General features: G+C 45.3%; 1 protein-coding gene across 1 annotated transcript; it reads left to right on the top strand.

Annotated features, from left to right (window-relative positions):
• Positions 1–2779: 2779 nt before the first annotated feature.
• Positions 2780–9072, top strand: LOC125506516. The gene is made up of 7 exons (XM_048671318.1): positions 2780–3104; positions 4253–4331; positions 4444–4533; positions 6003–6619; positions 7346–7430; positions 7540–7602; positions 8490–9072. Exons 1-7 carry the CDS (start codon positions 2887–2889, stop codon positions 8826–8828), a joined length of 1491 nt encoding a protein of 496 aa, XP_048527275.1. The 5' UTR covers positions 2780–2886; the 3' UTR covers positions 8829–9072.
• The last annotated feature ends 7484 nt before the right edge of the window (positions 9073–16556 follow it).

Raw genomic sequence — 16556 nt, 5'->3', positions numbered from 1 at the left:
TGAAATGCTTGCCTTTCTTTCGACATTGATGGTTGGTCGGAAGAAATCGACAATGGCCCAGGTACACATTCTTCCTGCATTTGTCTAGGTATATACTTTCGGTGTCAGCTAAACAGTGCGTGCATGTGTGGTATCCCTTGTTTGTCTATCCTGAAAGGTTACTGAGAGCGGACCAATCGTTGATGGTTACAAACAGCAACGCGTGCAGGTTAAATTCCTCCTGTTTGTGCTCATCCCACACACGTACAACGTTTCCATTCCACAGCTGTAAAAGTTCTTCAACTAATGGCCTTAGGTACACATCAATGTCGTTGCCGAGTTGCTTAGGGCCTTGGATGAGAATTGGCATCATAATGAACTTCCACTTCATGCACATCCAAGGAGGAAGGTTATACATACACAGAGTGATTGCTGCTCTGCTCCCCGAAAGGATTAAATGCCATCCGCGCTTAAACCAAACCATACGTTCCTTGGGTCACCTGCAAAATCATCCCAGTACTTTCTCTCGATTTTTCTCCACTGCGACCCGTCAGCGGGTGCTCTCAACTTCCCGTCTTTCTTACGGCCCTCTCTGTGCCATCGCATCAACTTGGCATGCTCTTCGTTTATGAACAGACGTTTCAACTATGGTATTATAGGAGCATACCACATCACCTTCGCAGGAACCGTCTTCCTGGGGGGCTTGCCGTCAACATCACCAGGGTCATCTCGTCTGATCTTATACCGCAATGCACCGCATATCGGGCATGCGTTCAAATCCGCGTACGCACTGCGGTATAGGATGCAGTCATTAGGGCTTGCATGTATCTTCTGCACCTCCAATCACAGAGGGCATACGACCTTCTTTGCTGCATACGTACTGTCGGGCAATTCGTTATCTTTGGAAGCTTCTTCTTCAATATTTTCAATAGTTTCTCAAATCCTTTGTCAGGCACAGCATTTTCTGCCTTCCAATGCAACAATTCCAGTACGGTACCGAGCTTTGTGTTACCATCTTCGCAATTGGGGTACAACCCTTTTTTTGTGATCCTCTAAGATACGATCGAACTTTAGCTTCTCCTTTTGACTTTCGCATCGTGTCCTTGCATCGACAATGACCCGGCGGAGATCATCATCATCGGGCACATCGTCTGGTTCCTCTTGATCTTTAGCAGCTTCCCCCGTTGCAGCATCACGGTATTCAGGGGGCACATAGTTGTCATCGTCCTCTTCTTCTTCGCTGTCTTTCATCATAACCCCTATTTCTCCGTGCTTCGTCCAAACATTATAGTGTGGCATGAAACCCTTATAAAGCAGGTGGGTGTGAAGGATTTTCCGATCAGAGTAAGACTTCGTATTCCCACATATAGGGCATGGACAACACATAAAACCATTCTGCTTGTTTGCCTCAGCCACTTCAAGAAAATTATGCAGGCCCTTAATGTACTCGGAGGTGTGTCTGTCACCGTACATCCAGTGTCAGTTCATCTGCGTGCATTATATATAATTATGTGTGTCAAAAGTAAGAAAATTAGACAAGTATCTATCTAAAGTAAGAATTATTTTTCTTTCAGAAAAAAGATAAGAACAAGAGGCTCACCATGGTGGTGTCGGCGATGAGATCAATGCGGGCGATCGACCGCGGTGAAGATGTGGACGGGACGTGACGAACCGCTAAATCTATACAAATCTCGAGGAAAATAAAGCTTGGAGGTCGAGTTTCGAGAGGAGAAAACTTAACTAGCGTGGCTCGGGCATTTCATCAAACACCTCATGTGCATAGGAGGTGAGATAGAGCACCCAAATGCCCTCCCCTCGCCGGCCAAAAAAATAGACCAGTGTGGACTGCTCTGCTCGCCGGCGAGGGGGTATATATAGGCAACTCATTTGTCCCGATTCGTGGCTGGAACCAGGACTAAAGGCCGCCCTTCTGTCCCGATTCTAGGCACGAACCGGGACCAATGGCTGTGGGCCAGGAGCGAGGCCCATTGGTCCCGGTTCGTGCCTAGAACTGGGACAAATGGGTCCACATAAACCGGGACAAATGCCTCCCGAGGCCCGGCCGGGCCCCTGCGCGCATGAACCAGGACGTATGCCCCCATGGGTCCTGGTTCTTTACTGAACCGGGACTAATGGGCTTGGCAGGCTCCAACCAAAGCCCTGTTTTCTACTAGTGCTCGCCACAAGACGAGAAACCATAACCTCACCGCCCCAAAGAGATGGCAGGAATCTACGCCAGAGCTCCGTCGATTACATCCAGACGGACGAACTCGAGGAGCATCAAAGCACGGAAGAGACTAAACATGTGGTGTTTGTGGCGAGGGGAGCAGTGGAGGACGACTTTGGGATGTATCCAGTGGGATCGAGACATTGTCGATGAGATCGGATCATGGTGAGAGGGCTTGAGCCGCCATAGTTGGGCCAGACGAATCCAGATAATGAACCAGGGGCGGGGTGTGAGGGGACGTGGCAGTGACAAAGCAAATGCAGTAGTGAGTAGGGGAACACTGCGGCGAGGGCGTGCGGTTGGAGGGGTATGGGTCAGGCTTAGAATGAAGATGATAGAGACACGAGAAATCTCACGTGCATATAGGCCCAGTCCTACATGGCGGTGGACAAAGTTCCTTGTTTCTTCAATTTTTTGAGAATTCATTTCTTCAAATTAGGGGAATGGGCCATCCACATAATATAGGAGCAGGGAGCCCATTGAAAAGGATTTTTGGTCTGAAAAATAAGCCCACAGGAACGCACACATATGAGCCGATACGGAGCCGCCCCCGTGTAGTTGACCTAACCCCACTCCAGTCCATCCCGTCAAAAGAAGAAACCCCACTCCACCCTCCCTCCTCCCGAATTCGACCAGGCCCCAAAACACCCTTTTCTCCGTTACTCCTCCGCCTCCCTCCAATGTCGTCCCCGCCGCCCACATCTGGTAGGGAGCAGATCGCCGACATCAAGGCGCCGCGTCCGCACGCCGCGGACACCACCGGCGCAGCGGGAGACATCGGAGCTGTCGAGGCAAACCAAGCAGTGTCCGTCGGTGAGGCCAAGGCGACGCCGTCGCCGGCGACCATCTGCCCCGCCTGCACGGAGTCCTGGAGCAGCGACGGCCCTCATCGCATGTGGTGAGCGAGCGAGGGCATCCACTCCCACGGCCTAGTGCAATTTCGCTGCTGCTTCTTTTTTCCGGCGGTGATGTTGCGTCTCTGTTGGGGCCTAGGGTTTCTTGGTTTTTCTGCGGGGGACATGGTCCTAGTACCATCACGCTGGCTTCCTTTTGGATTGGGGCTTATCAGCATAGTATCGTATTTGTTTTGCACTGGCTAATTAGATACAGAAGAAGATTAGATATGGCATGAGATCTGATTTTGCCAGGTCCATACACCACTGCTAATCTGATATTGAAGAGAATTGCATTCCCTTTGTATAGTCCACTGCAGTGGCGGAGCTAGCCAAGATCTTCTGGGGGGCGAATCACAAAATACAGATATTTGGGAGGGCCAAATACTATATTTTCTCCAATCTCAGGACCTCAAAAACTTTCCCTTCACAATTTTAACCAAGATTGGGGGCGAGGGGCATGACCCCTGCAAGCACCAGCCGTAGCTCCGCCAGTGGTCCACTGCGTGCAATGCTATTCTCGTGCGATTCTTTCTCTTCTATGCTTGAAAAAAAATTAGTGGGCTATAGCGCCACAATAGCCTTCTACATGAGTTTTCGCTACAATGACGTAATTTCTACGGCTATTGCAGCCACAAGCGCAAAAGGGCTGATAACCTCCTCTAAAATCCACAGCAGTCGGAGGAGCTTAGCGCTGCCATTTGAAATTTTGCTTGTCAAATCGCCAGAAAAGAAGCTGTGCCGTTTTCCATCAAACGGCAGCTCGAGTCAAGACCTAATCAGTAAACCAGCGTGAACGCCGTGCCCCTTGCCAGTTCTAATTCGGTGTCTTAGAGATGTCTGCTTAGCTGGAAGGTGCATCTTGGCATGAGGGCTCTAATCAGGACTCTGGCCCTTCACTGAACACCCGACCACAATAAATATTTATGAGCTTGTGGATCTATGTTTCATCTGAATATTCCTTGTTTATGGTCATATTTTTTTTCTAAATCCGTTAAATGGTTTAGCTTCCGCTATAGCATCGGATATTAGTTTCTATTATTCATGTTAAATAGATGCACTCACGCTACATACATATGCATGGCTTGTATTCTAACTATATGAGGCTAGTGATACTTTTGGAATACTAATCATCATCTATCTCTAAATGCAGTTGTATTCCTTGTGGGCATGTGTACGGCAGATCTTGTATGGAGACGTTGCTGGGTCGTTCTGGCCAGAATAGTGCCAAGGTACCGTGAGTGGGTCTGCATATACTCAGTGAACAGACTATATCAAAGATATATATCCGATATCTGAATGGAAATTCTCAACTTATCCATGACTGTTGATATTTCTAACCAGTGCCCTCAGTGTGGCAAACAATTTGAGGAGAAGCTTATAATCAACCTCTACGCACCAGAAAACATGTTGGAGGGTTGCTGCAGTCCTGAGGTTCTGTTTCTTTCATCCGCTGTACATCTATAGATGTGTCGAGTTTGTTTTTAAAGACATCCACTTTAGATGTAGGATGTTGGTTTATGTTGATCTATATATATGACGATATTTTTCTTACCTTTTATGAGATAACCGGACCTTTTGGTTCAATTCTATAAGTAATAATAGTATCTTTTCATATTCAACCCCCACTAATAGCGAAAAATTACATAGAATCAAGATACTGGGAACGGAAACAAATAATTCACTAGAATCAATAGCATCCATTTCGCCCTATTTCTTTCTCACAATTCGGGTCTTGCATGAGTACAATTTGGCAACAAAATGATACCCCATTCCAATTTAAACCTTTACATATTAAAGAAACACATATATTTGGTACTTTGAAAGTTAGTATTAATTTTAGAATTTGCTGGTTAATTCAATATATCTGACTTATTGAGCAATTTAATCTGGATATGTAGATAATCTATTTCAAAAAATAAATTGAAACATTACCTATGTACTTCTGAATATGAGTTGTTTGAAATTTACAGTTAATTATCCATGAGTAAATATCTAAAACATAATGAAAAATCATCAATTTGGACCATGTTCAGAAGTTGACCATTGATGGCCATTTAATTTTAACAATGGCCTATCAGTCAATTGCTCAGATTTTAATATTGCCTTAGCTTTAGTGTGGTAAGGTGGAGCGCTGCAAAATCTCTTAGAACCTTTTCACGTTAAGTGCTATCTTTTGTGGCTTTCCAATAGTAGAAACATTAGTTTTTTCCACCATCACCTTGGTTAGTCTCATTGCTGCTAAAATCCGACAAGAAAACAAAAAAAAATAGGTCAACACGAGACACCAAATTTTTATGTCCATAACCCTTCTGGGAAAAACAAGGATGCATGATGGTTATTGCAAAAGCAATCATTTTTGTTAAGCCTGGTGGAAAACTATTATATCTTTATTTGCCCATAGAGTTGTGGCACTTTTGTCCTATTATGCTGGCCTGAAATGACTTGTCGATCTATTCATCATTAACAGTTTGTTCTCTGTTGACTTTAGATTCACTAACAAAGTGAAGCACTTAGGTTCATCCTTTTCATTCTGGATGTCTTCTAAAACCATCCTTATGGATGATATTGCATTTGAACATGTTCACCCTTACTAGTTAGTACTCCCACTGTAAAGAAATATAAGAGCGTATAGATCACTACTTTAGTGATCTAAACACTCTTATATTTATTTACGGAGGGAGTGCATAGTAGTAATCATGTAGTAAATTACTTTATATTAGGTCCTACTGAATGGGTAACCAGACATCGGAAAAAATGTTATAAACATATAATCAACTGTAGCAGTATCCACCTTAAGGTTTTTATTACTATAACTAGTATCGTTGTTAGGGGGCTTCTTTAGTTTTAATGTTGATTACATCTCATAAATTCTTCTTTTGCTCAATTGACCTGAACTGCAGGAAATTAAAGCGTTTTACGAACATATATTTGTTGCAGTAAGGGCAACGTGTATTGAGATTCAACAATGGTTTAGAGAACGGGTTGCTCAGATGGAGAGAATAGTAAACAAAAAGTTGACAATGGCTAAGGCCAACGTGATGTTAATGAAGGAGCGATTGAAGAAGATGGCTGAACAAGAAAAGATGGTGCCAAAGGATATGATAGTGTTCATGGAGCAGAATTGCCCTCAGCTGATGATTTGTGTGTCGTGCGTGTTCTCGTCCATACCAGCACCTGGTATGGAAGGTAGGGATGAGATTGCCAATGTCGAAATTATGGTCAGAGAGGGGCCTTGTCACCATGCCGTGGAAGCTAGTGAACGGGGTGGCAGAGGCAATGAGTTAAATCATACTGTATCTGGTTCGGGCGAGGAGACCGATGGCTCATACAGAGAAAGTAGCTACTTTGGTGAATATAATGCGAACATCTCCAACAAAGAAGCAAATAGGATGCTGGTGAGTGCGAACATGGAGGCTTCAGCTGAAGGGGGGAAAGGCATTGATGCTAAGGCACCAGCACGGCCAACCTGCTCTATCTGCATGGAACCGTGGACCTCCATGGACGAGCATCACATCTGGTGAGGAATATGGTTTCCACTGTTGATTTTTTTGGGTATATGCTACTTAACTGACGTCTTATTCCATGATACTGTGCTGAAAGTGAGCCTCATATGCTAGCTCGCTGAAATAACTTCAGTTATGTCCTGCTTTGATTAATACCATCTCCATGTTGGGATTCGAATTTTATCATGACAATATATACATGCAGTAGCCACCACTTGGGATCATTACAACTACTCCTAGTGGATGCAGCTGATTTTTTAAGATCATGCACCAGCTTTAACAATCCATTGTTTCTGATCCTTTTTTTTTCTCACCGAGAGGAATAACGCTTGTGTTTTGAGTAATGTTAAGATTTAAGTTTATGATAGGTTAGGTATAGCGATTGAATTAGTAAGAATGTTTCCTTCTCGCCATCAACTAGACAATTGTTATAGGCATAGTTGCAATCCATTGTTGAATTATTCCAGATCATGAATTCATTATCCATTTGACATGATTGAGCTAGGTGATCACTGTGTATGCATATTAGGCGGGTTTGGGTTGAGGATGCTGAGGATGTGGCACCAAATGATCATATAGTGTAGGAGGGCAGTCTTTTCTGGACCTTTCATGGTGCTTACTTTCATTTGGTGACCAGATCAGAGGTTTTCCATTTTCCTTGTCTTGGGGTTACTAGATTTTATTCAGTATCCATAGACAGGGTTGTGTTCTCTAGATCATCTCCCATCTCCAACTTGCAGTTGTATTCCTTGCGGGCATGTCTACGGCTGGTCGTGCCTAATAAGGTGGCTCAGGGATCAGCTTTCAAGGAATGAGAATCTGAAGGTAACATGCCAGATTCTGAATGTACTTCATATTAACTTACATTCATGAATCAAATCATGGGAACCTGAGATTTCTCTACTTATGGATGCATATTTATCTTTCTAACCAGTGCCCTCAATGTGCGGAAAATTTTGAAGGCAATCTTATCAACCTCCATGCACCATTGTGTCAGGTTCTGATTCTTTTGTCCGTTGTACTTTCACTAGGTGTTGCATTGTGGACTATTGCTTTCTTTGTTTTCTCGTATAGTAGAAACAATAGTTGTCTGTCTCGCCAGTCCACATCAGCTTATATTGTCTCTAAATCATTAACGGCCGTCCCTCACACTCCATTGTTGGTTGTTCGTTTGCCTATACCCACATCACTTATATCCCAACGCGCATCTTAAAGAAATACCTGTACTTAGAATTGTAGGTGTGCTCAAGTTGTATGTTCAATGATAGTTTATAGTTGAGACATGCAAGTGTTCAGGTTATACTTTTAATACTTGGATATAGTAGGACGATTTTGCTTTTCAGCCATTTATGACACTGCCATTCCTTTTTGCCACCGCCTTTGCTTTTGGGCCGTTACCATCCTTCAAACCGGTTTACTGGCTCCACCTGTTAGCATTTTTTGGCAAAAAGGCAACCTTCTCTTTTCATTATTGGCCTTGTCCCTAATCTTGGAAGATGTAAGAAGTTTCAAGGGAATAATGAAATTTTGATAATTAGACCTAAGTATTGGCATAACCAGAATTCCAGGTGCGACTAGTGGCATTGACATAAAATTGCCGCACATTATTTTTTTTTCCAAATTTTGAGCACATTATTGTTAATACATAGTGATGGAGGCTATCATTGTTGGAACTTCTTATGTTATGTTTACATCCCCCATTCTAAAACGACTCAACCTACCAACGTCCTATAAACCACAGGATTTTCATCTGGTTGGTGATGAACATTAAAAATTCAAGTGCTACGCAGTTGTATAATTTGGTGTATATAGAAGAGGTTTTGTTTTGCTAGATGTGGATTATACATATCACAAGTTCTCATCTCAATTAACCTGCCGGTGCAGGAAGTGCATGAGTATTATGAAACTAAGTTGGCTGAGTTTGAGGCATCGAGGGAAGAATGTATGATATTTGCAAAATATCATTCTCAGTATGACCTGCTAAGTGCACAGGCGAAGTTTTGGGATGAGCTGCGTGCACTAATTAGCCCTGAAATTGCTGAGGTTGAAAGAGTGATGATGGAACACGTGGCAAAGGCTAACAGTAGCTTGGTGCTGATGAAGGAGCACATGAAGAAGATGGCTGAAGAAGACACGGTGACAACGGAGCATCTGATCGGATACATGGAACAGACTTGCCATTGCTCTTGCCTCTTTCCTACCCTACCCAATCTACCCATATGACCCTGCTGATCAAAGCTGATGGATGGTCTGCTTTGTACCACACATTATGTATTTGTACTTCATCATATGTACTGTGGTGTACCAGGACTCTGGTTTGACCTCATCATTTGTCAAGAACATGGCAGCTGGCGCTAGGGTCACCAAGTCTTCCTGTGTGGAGATGTGGTGTGAACACTAAGTATGTTTCAAACAGTCGAAAATATGTGGTACTTGCTTCTTTTAAGGTAAACCATTGGTCTGTTTATTACCTCGGTCTTCTACTTTTGAGTTGCTTCATTTTATTTATATATAAATTTCAGTCAAGCACACAACTATAATTGCATACCACTATGTCTAAAGTTGTGCCCCGTACTCAAATTGCAGCTAGCAACATGATGTTACTTGCATGTGCGGTGTGCTGGCTGAGGAAGGGAAAGCAATATATTTTCCCGACAAAGGGTAATATATTAAAATCAAGATGATACCAATTCCATGTCGTCATCACAACGATACAATATCTGGAGCTAGTTGAGACATTGGGATGCACACATACAGAAAAAGAAAAATTAGAAAATAAAGAGAGTAGAGGTGACCAACGACACACAACAAGCAAACAAGCATCAACAACCACCCATCACCCTTGACAACACATGAACTACGAAAGAATTCTCTGATGGCAACACTTTCAAGAAGGAAATGCAACAAGTCTAATTTGTTCTTGAGATTCAAAAGCTTAGGGCAACTCCAATAGGGAGTACCAAACAGATGACACCAAATGTCAGCAGACATCGGGCTGGGCGTCGACAATCCAGTGGTAGTCATCAAATTAGGATAGTGTGTTACGACTGACAGTGAGCCTGGTGGACTGAGAGGAAAAGGAGCCAAGTGCAACACATGAGTTGCGCGAAGATGTGGTCCAACTAGCATTGGGTAGGGAGGACGCCCGGACTCCCCCACACCTTCCCCCAATTTGGTGATCAGTCTGAACAAATTAGATGCCTGTGTGCATCCTAGCTGTGCAGAGGCCGGGTGTGCTCGTTGTGTTTATATTCACTTGATGCTTCATTCTGAGTCAATAAAATTCACCCTTTGTCAAAAAAAGAGATTTTTTTGGAAATGGAGGTATACCCCCGGCCTCTGCATCATGATGATGCATGCGGCCCTTTTATTAAAAATGCAAGAAGTATCATCATAAAGGTCTTACAGCTCGCAAACGGAGCAAAAACAAAGAAAGGCCTAAAAAAACAACCGATACGGTGATAATAAGGACAAGCTCTCTAGCCCTCTATCCTGTTATGGGAACGCCATCCGAACCGTTTGAATATAGCCCGAGCCACCATCTCCCATTGGTTGCACCTAGTAACCAAAGGCTCCCTGCAGTCCATAGGAGTGAGTAAGGACCACGTACGGATCCAAGCTGTAGCTCTGAAGATAACCTGCAAAAAAGTTAAGTTGTGTTGTCTGTTAAAATTCATATCGTTTCTGCAGTTCCATATAGCCCATAGTAACGCACATATTCCAATCCGAATACGAGCCGCCGTGATCTGTTCAACCCCAGCCAACCACGTCCCAAACAAAGACGCAATATCTACTAGGGGATTAATATTAAAAGCTATATGAATCATTCTCCACAGTAATTTGGCAAGTGGGCATTCAATAAATAAATGTTGTATTGTCTCATCTTGAGCACAAAAACAACTCCGCGAGTTGCCTACCCATCGCCTCTGAATTAAGTTGTCCTTTGTGAGTATAACTTGCTTGTGGACAAACCACATGAAAATTTTAATCCACGAAGGAACCTTAACCTTCCATATATGAAGTGACCTTGAGAGGGGGCCAGAATTAATCAAATCCGTATAAAAGGATTTCACCGTAAATATCCCATTTTTAGTTAACTTCCATTGTGTAGAATCCGGCACGTCGGAGAGTCGAACTTCAATCAATCTCCGGACCAAGTGCATCCAGGATGTCCATCTCGCACCTACTAACGTACGTCTGGACTAGATATTCAAGGTAATAGTTTGAAGGACGATACCTACGTAATCTTCCTTACATTGCACAATATTGTAAAGGGTAGGATATTGTAGGCCAAGGGTGTCTCTCCTAACCATGTATCCTCCCAAAATCTCGTTGACATCCCGTTGCCAACCAAGAATTTGATCCTACGAAAGAACAGATCCTTCGTTCGCATAAGTCCCTTCCAGAACGGTGAATCAGTTGGTCTGATGGTAGTCTGGGCTAACGTTTTCGAGTGCAAATACTTATTGCGCAGGATTTGAGACCACATGCCCTCCGGCTCTGTCACTAACCTGTGCAACCATTTGCTCATAAGACATTTATTCTTAATTTTCAAGTTCTCAATACCGAGACCCCTTTGGTCTTTAGGTCGACAAAGGATATCCCAACGCGCGAGACCGTATTTCCTCTTGGCCTCATCAGACTGCCAAAAGAATCGAGATCTAAAGAAATCAAGTCGCTTTCGGACCCCTTTCGGAATTTCGAAGAACGAGAGTAAAAATATTGGCATGCTCGTTAGTACTGAGTTGATCAGAACTAATCGGCCCCCATATGACATCAACTTGCCCTTCCAGCAGCTGAGTTTTTTTCGATTCGTTCTTCAATTACTTTCCATTCTTTATTAGATAATTTACGGTGATGAATCGGAATACCCAAGTAACTGAATGGTAAGGCACCTACCTCGCATCCAAACAATTGTTTGTAAGTGTGTTCCTCGTCTTTTGCCTTCCCAAAACAGAACACCTCGCTCTTATGGAAATTGATCTTTAAGCCAGACAATTGTTCGAATAGACATAAGATAAGTTTCATATTACGTGCCTTAGCCATGTCATGTTCCATGAAAAGGATAGTGTCATCAACATATTGTAGAATGGACACCCCTCCATCAACTAGATGAGGAACTAGACCCTCTACATGCCCGTGTTGCTTGGCCCTGCCAATAATGACGGCCAACATATCTGCCACAATATTGAACAGAAGGGGTGACATGGAATCCCCTTGTCTCAGCCCCTTATGCGTCTGGAAATAATGACCAATGTCATCGTTCACCTTAATTCCGACACTACCCTTCTGGACTTGAGTATCCACCCGGTGCCTCCAGGTTTCACTAAAACCCTTCATGCGGATTTCCTGTTGAAGAAAAGGCCATTTTACTTTATCATTAGCCTTCTCAGAATCCACTTTTAAGATAACCCCATCTAGTTTCTTCGAGTGAATCTCATGAAGAGTTTCATGTAAGACAACTACTCCTTCGAGTATGTGTCGTCCCGACATGAAAGCTGTCTAACTAGGTTGAATCACTGAGTGAGCAATTTGTGTCAATCTATTGGTTCCAACCTTTGTGAAGATTTTGAAACTCACATTCAGCAGGCAAATGGGTTGAAATTGTTCTATCCGAACTGCCTCATTCTTCTTCGGTAATAACGTTATTGTACCAAAATTTAGATGAAATAACTCCAAATGGCCTTCGAAAAAATCATGAAACATAGGCATAAGATCATCTTTAATGATGTGCCAACATTTCTTATAGAATTCAGCTGGAAACCCATCTGGTCCCGGTGCTTTATTCGACTTCATTTGAGTTATGGCCAAATGAACTTCTTTTCAGAAAACGGTGTAGAGAGAACATCGTTCTCCGCTGCCTATAATTGAGGTATATCATCAATCACAGACTCATCAAGAGACACCGTGGAAGTATTGGGAGGTCCAGAAGGTTCAGTCCGCCAAGAGCGGACTGACTGAAGCTTGTACTAGCCTTTTGACATGATTTGAGGTAAGTAAAGAATGTGTAAATAATATTACCGCATAGACAGTAGCCCCTAATGCTCTGTTTGGCGTTCGGGAAGAAAAGCCGAATAGAGGATCAAATAAAATTTGCAGGAGTCTAACAAAAGGAGTCAATATGCGTATGCAGGCTTCTCTGCTTGCGTCCGCCGCACTGACTGCGGAAGTGGACACGCTAAAGCAGAACCTCGAGCGGTCCGAGCAGGAGCTCGGTCATGCCAAGAAGCAGCTCGAGGACAATGAAGGTAAGAAATACCGTGTTTAAATATATATATAAAAGGCGCAATTGCAAAAAATTACAAGATTATCGTGGCTATTGTAGGGGCCACGTCTGAGGTGGCGACCCTTAAGCAGGCGCTGGACGAGGCCGAGAAGAGGGCAGCCTCGGAGCACACCGAGCGGGAGAAGTATGAGGCCGAAGTTGGCAAGGTGCGGCAAGAGCTCCAGGCTCTCATGGAAAAGCATGAGAGTTTGGAGCTTGACTCAAAGACGCGAGCGTTCGAGCTCGCGGTGGCTATTGAAAATGCCAAGTCTGCCAAGGCCGAATCCTAGAAGACCCTCCAGGAGTTGGATGAGGTGAAGAAGATAGCGGCGTGTAAGGCATTCTTTATGCAAAGCAAACACATAAACGTGAGTTACTTGTTACTTACCCGAATCCGGAGCTCTCCAGGAGCATTCGCAGATCTTCCCCGGAGTGTGTCCGATGCCGCCGCATTCTATCGAGCCGAGGAGGGCAGCTCGACGGAGAAGGTGTTCTGGTCTCAGTACGCTGAGGCCGGACACCCCGTGCCCCTGAGCGACCAGCTGAAGCAACTGGTCGAGTTTCACAAGGCGGCCGAACAGGCCATGAAGGGCCTCACTGTTCGGCTGTGGCCCGGAGGGGCTCTGCCTGGGAGCTATTTCGGGCTGGTGCGGCGGCTGGTGGAGGCCTGTCCAAGGCTCGAAGTAATCAAGCGCTACGTCTGCATTGAGGGTGCCCGTAGGTCCCTTGCCCGTGCTAAGGTGCACTGGGGCAAGCTGGATGCTGAGAAGCTTGTGAAGGATGGACCACCACCAGGAAAGAGCATCGCAAGCCCGAGAATTACTATAAGGATGTTCTGAAGGGTGCCCGCCTTGTGGCGGGTGAATGTTCTAGGGATGTAATTTTTGAGTGAAACTTGCTCGTTTTGTCTTGTGCGCTGAAAACTTGTTTATATGCGCTAAGCAATGCTGTTGGAATTTAAAATATTACCTTCTGTGCGGCTGTTTATCAATTCTGAGAGATGGCGAGTCGTCGGCTTTTGCCCCCGTGCCGCTAGTGCTAGGGTGTTCGGGGATAAACCTGAGCGCTCTTTTCCCCATGTTTGGGTCCTTCGAGGGAGGCGCTCAGCCCAACGAACAAGGCAATCGGACTATAATGCGTGAACACTCTCACTTAGCCATAGAATTCTATAATTTTAAATTTCGGCGAAGCCCCTGGTATTCGGAAGACCGAGTTCAGGGCGCTATCCACGCCTTGGCCGGACAGAGCCGGCTCCTCGCCCTAAGCGGCATAAGTCTTTAGGGACTCGAAAAAACCTCTCGAACAGCGACCAGCTCTCGCTTCATCATGACAGTCAGTTTTAGCTTTCTCCATTGAGGTGCTAGACCCAGCTCAACCGGGGCACAATCGCAGTGGTTCTCCTAGTGCTACCTTAGCCGATATAGCGGAACGTAAGACACCAAAACATAGGAGCCGGGCAAACCCAACTATTGACCCAAGACATGATTCGGAGCCGATGCATATAATGTTATAAGTTCGGGGTGCCGCACTTGTTAAAGTGTTCTGACTTCTCACACCATATTGAGGGGTACTAAAGCCCCTGGCGTATTTTGGCCGTACCAACGTGTACGGGTGCACCATGTCGTTAAGGAACATATATAAAGAAAAAAAGGTAATGCAAAAATAGACGAAAGCTATGCATTGTTTATTAAAAAGGGCTGCGATCAAAGCAGAACGATACAAATAATGCGATAAGTGGAAGGTTGGACTAGTTAACATGTCCGTTCCAGGGGCAAGCTGCGGAATAGTATGCGGAACGGGTATACTGCTCGTGATAGAGACCACCTGGGAGTTCCGTAGTGCGGCATGGCTTGTCTGCTTCCCTGGTTCTTGCATCGTTTGTGCGGAAATTGAACTGCCGAACAGGCCTTCCGAAGGATGAAGTCCTGAAAGTAAGAGAAAATTAAAAAATCGGCAGCCCCTGGTATGGTTTAAGCCGTGTTTTGGGCGTGCCGTGATGGTGCCCCTCCCCCTGTGCCCATGGTATCTCTAGAGCGTAGTTATGTACGCGAAGTACTGGCGTCGCCTTTTTGCGAGGGTTGGTGTTGGGGCCGCATTGCTACGCCTGCTCGGATCGTGCCAGGCGGTCTTGTTGTAGGTTACTCCGGGCGCGCTTGACGGTGTCCGGTCGTTTAGTGGCTAGACTGGAGAACTGCCTGGAGAGGCTGCTTTGAACTTCCGCTGCAAGGGCCGCCGTGTGCTTCTCTGTTCAGAGGGAGCGTTCGATGTTTCCATTAACCGTAATTACTCCTCGAGGGCCTGGAATCTTGAGCTTAAGGTATGCGTAATGCGGTACCAAATTGAACTTAGCGAATGCGGTTCGCCCGAGCAGTGCCTGATAGCCACTGTGAAACGGGACTATATCGAAGATTAACTCCTCGCTTCGGAAATTATCCGGAGATCCGAAGACCACTTCAAGTGTGACTGAGCTTGTACACTTGGCCTCTACACCTGGTATTACGCCTTTAAAAGTCGTTTTGGTGGGCTTAATCCTAAAGGTATCTATGCCCATTTTCCGCACTATATCCTGGTAAAGCAAGTTCAGGCTGCTGCCACCGTCCATAAGGACTCTAGTGAGATGAAATCCGTCAATAATTGGGTCTAGAACTAATGAGGCGAATCCTCCATGACGGATGCTAGTGGGATGGTCCCTTCGATCAAAGGTGATTGGGCAGGAGGACCATGGGTTGAACTTTGGGGCGACTGGCTCTACCGCGTATACGTCCCTTAACGCACGCTTCCGCTCCCTTTTGGGGACATGGGTTGCGTATATCATGTTCACCGTCCACACTTGTGGGGGAAAACCCTTCTGTCCACTGTTGTTCGGCGGCCGGGGCTCATCATCGTCATCTCTATGCAGCCCCTTGTCTTAATTTTCGGTGTTTATCTTGCCTGCCTGCTTGAACACCCAACAATCCCTGTTGGTGTGATTGGCTGGCTTTTCGGGGGTGCCATGTATCTGGCACGAGCGGTCGAGTATTTGGTCCAAACTGGAAGGGCCCCTAGGATTCCTTTTGAATGGCTTTTTCCGCTGACCGGATTTAGAGCCTCTGAATCCGACATTAACTGCCGTATTCTCAGCATTGTCGCCGTTAATGCAACGCTTCTGCTTGTTGCGACGCGACCTGCCACTACTGTCCCTGGTGTCCGAATTACCAGGGTTCTTGGTCATATTGTTGCAAGCCAGCTGTCTTCTCCCGCGCGAAAGCGGGTCATGAGTGTCGTGAGTGCTGCCATAGATTTCGGCTTTTCCTGTCCAAGGTGCCGGGCCAGCCACTCGTCACGGATATTGTGTTTGAAGGCTGCTAGGGCCTCAGCGTCCGGACAGTCGACTATTTGATTTTTCTTTGTTAGGAACCATGTCCAGAATTGCCTGGCCGATTCCTCTGGCTGCTGAATTACGTGACTTAGGTCATCGGCGTCTGGGGGTCGCACGTAAGTGCCCTGGAAATTGTCGAGGAATGCGGCTTCCAGGTCCTCCCAACAACTGATTGATCCTGTTGGCAAGCTGTTAAGCCAATGCCGAGCTGGTCCTTTAAGCTTGAGTGGGAGGTATTTGATGGCGTGGAAATCATCGCCACGGGCCATGTGGATATGAAGGAGATAATCCTCGATCCATACCGCAGGCTCTGTTGTGCTATCATATG

Source organism: Triticum urartu, chromosome 5 (assembly GCF_003073215.2).
Source record: "Triticum urartu cultivar G1812 chromosome 5, Tu2.1, whole genome shotgun sequence".
NCBI lineage: Eukaryota > Viridiplantae > Streptophyta > Magnoliopsida > Poales > Poaceae > Triticum > Triticum urartu.
The sequence above is the reverse complement of the archived record's forward strand: the minus strand, read 5'-3'. Positions and strand labels throughout refer to the sequence as shown.

What these genes read in the sequence shown, in the direction of transcription:
- LOC125506516 (XM_048671318.1), top strand. Translation starts at nt 2,887, where the DNA reads ATGTCGTCCCCGCCGCCCACATCTGGTAGGGAGCAGATCGCCGACATC. An exon ending in GACGGCCCTCATCGCATGTG is followed by an intron (nt 3,105 to 4,252) that starts GTGAGCGAGCGA and finishes CTCTAAATGCAG; the next exon opens with TTGTATTCCTTGTGGGCATG. An exon ending in TCCATGCACCATTGTGTCAG is followed by an intron (nt 7,603 to 8,489) that starts GTTCTGATTCTT and finishes CTGCCGGTGCAG; the next exon opens with GAAGTGCATGAGTATTATGA.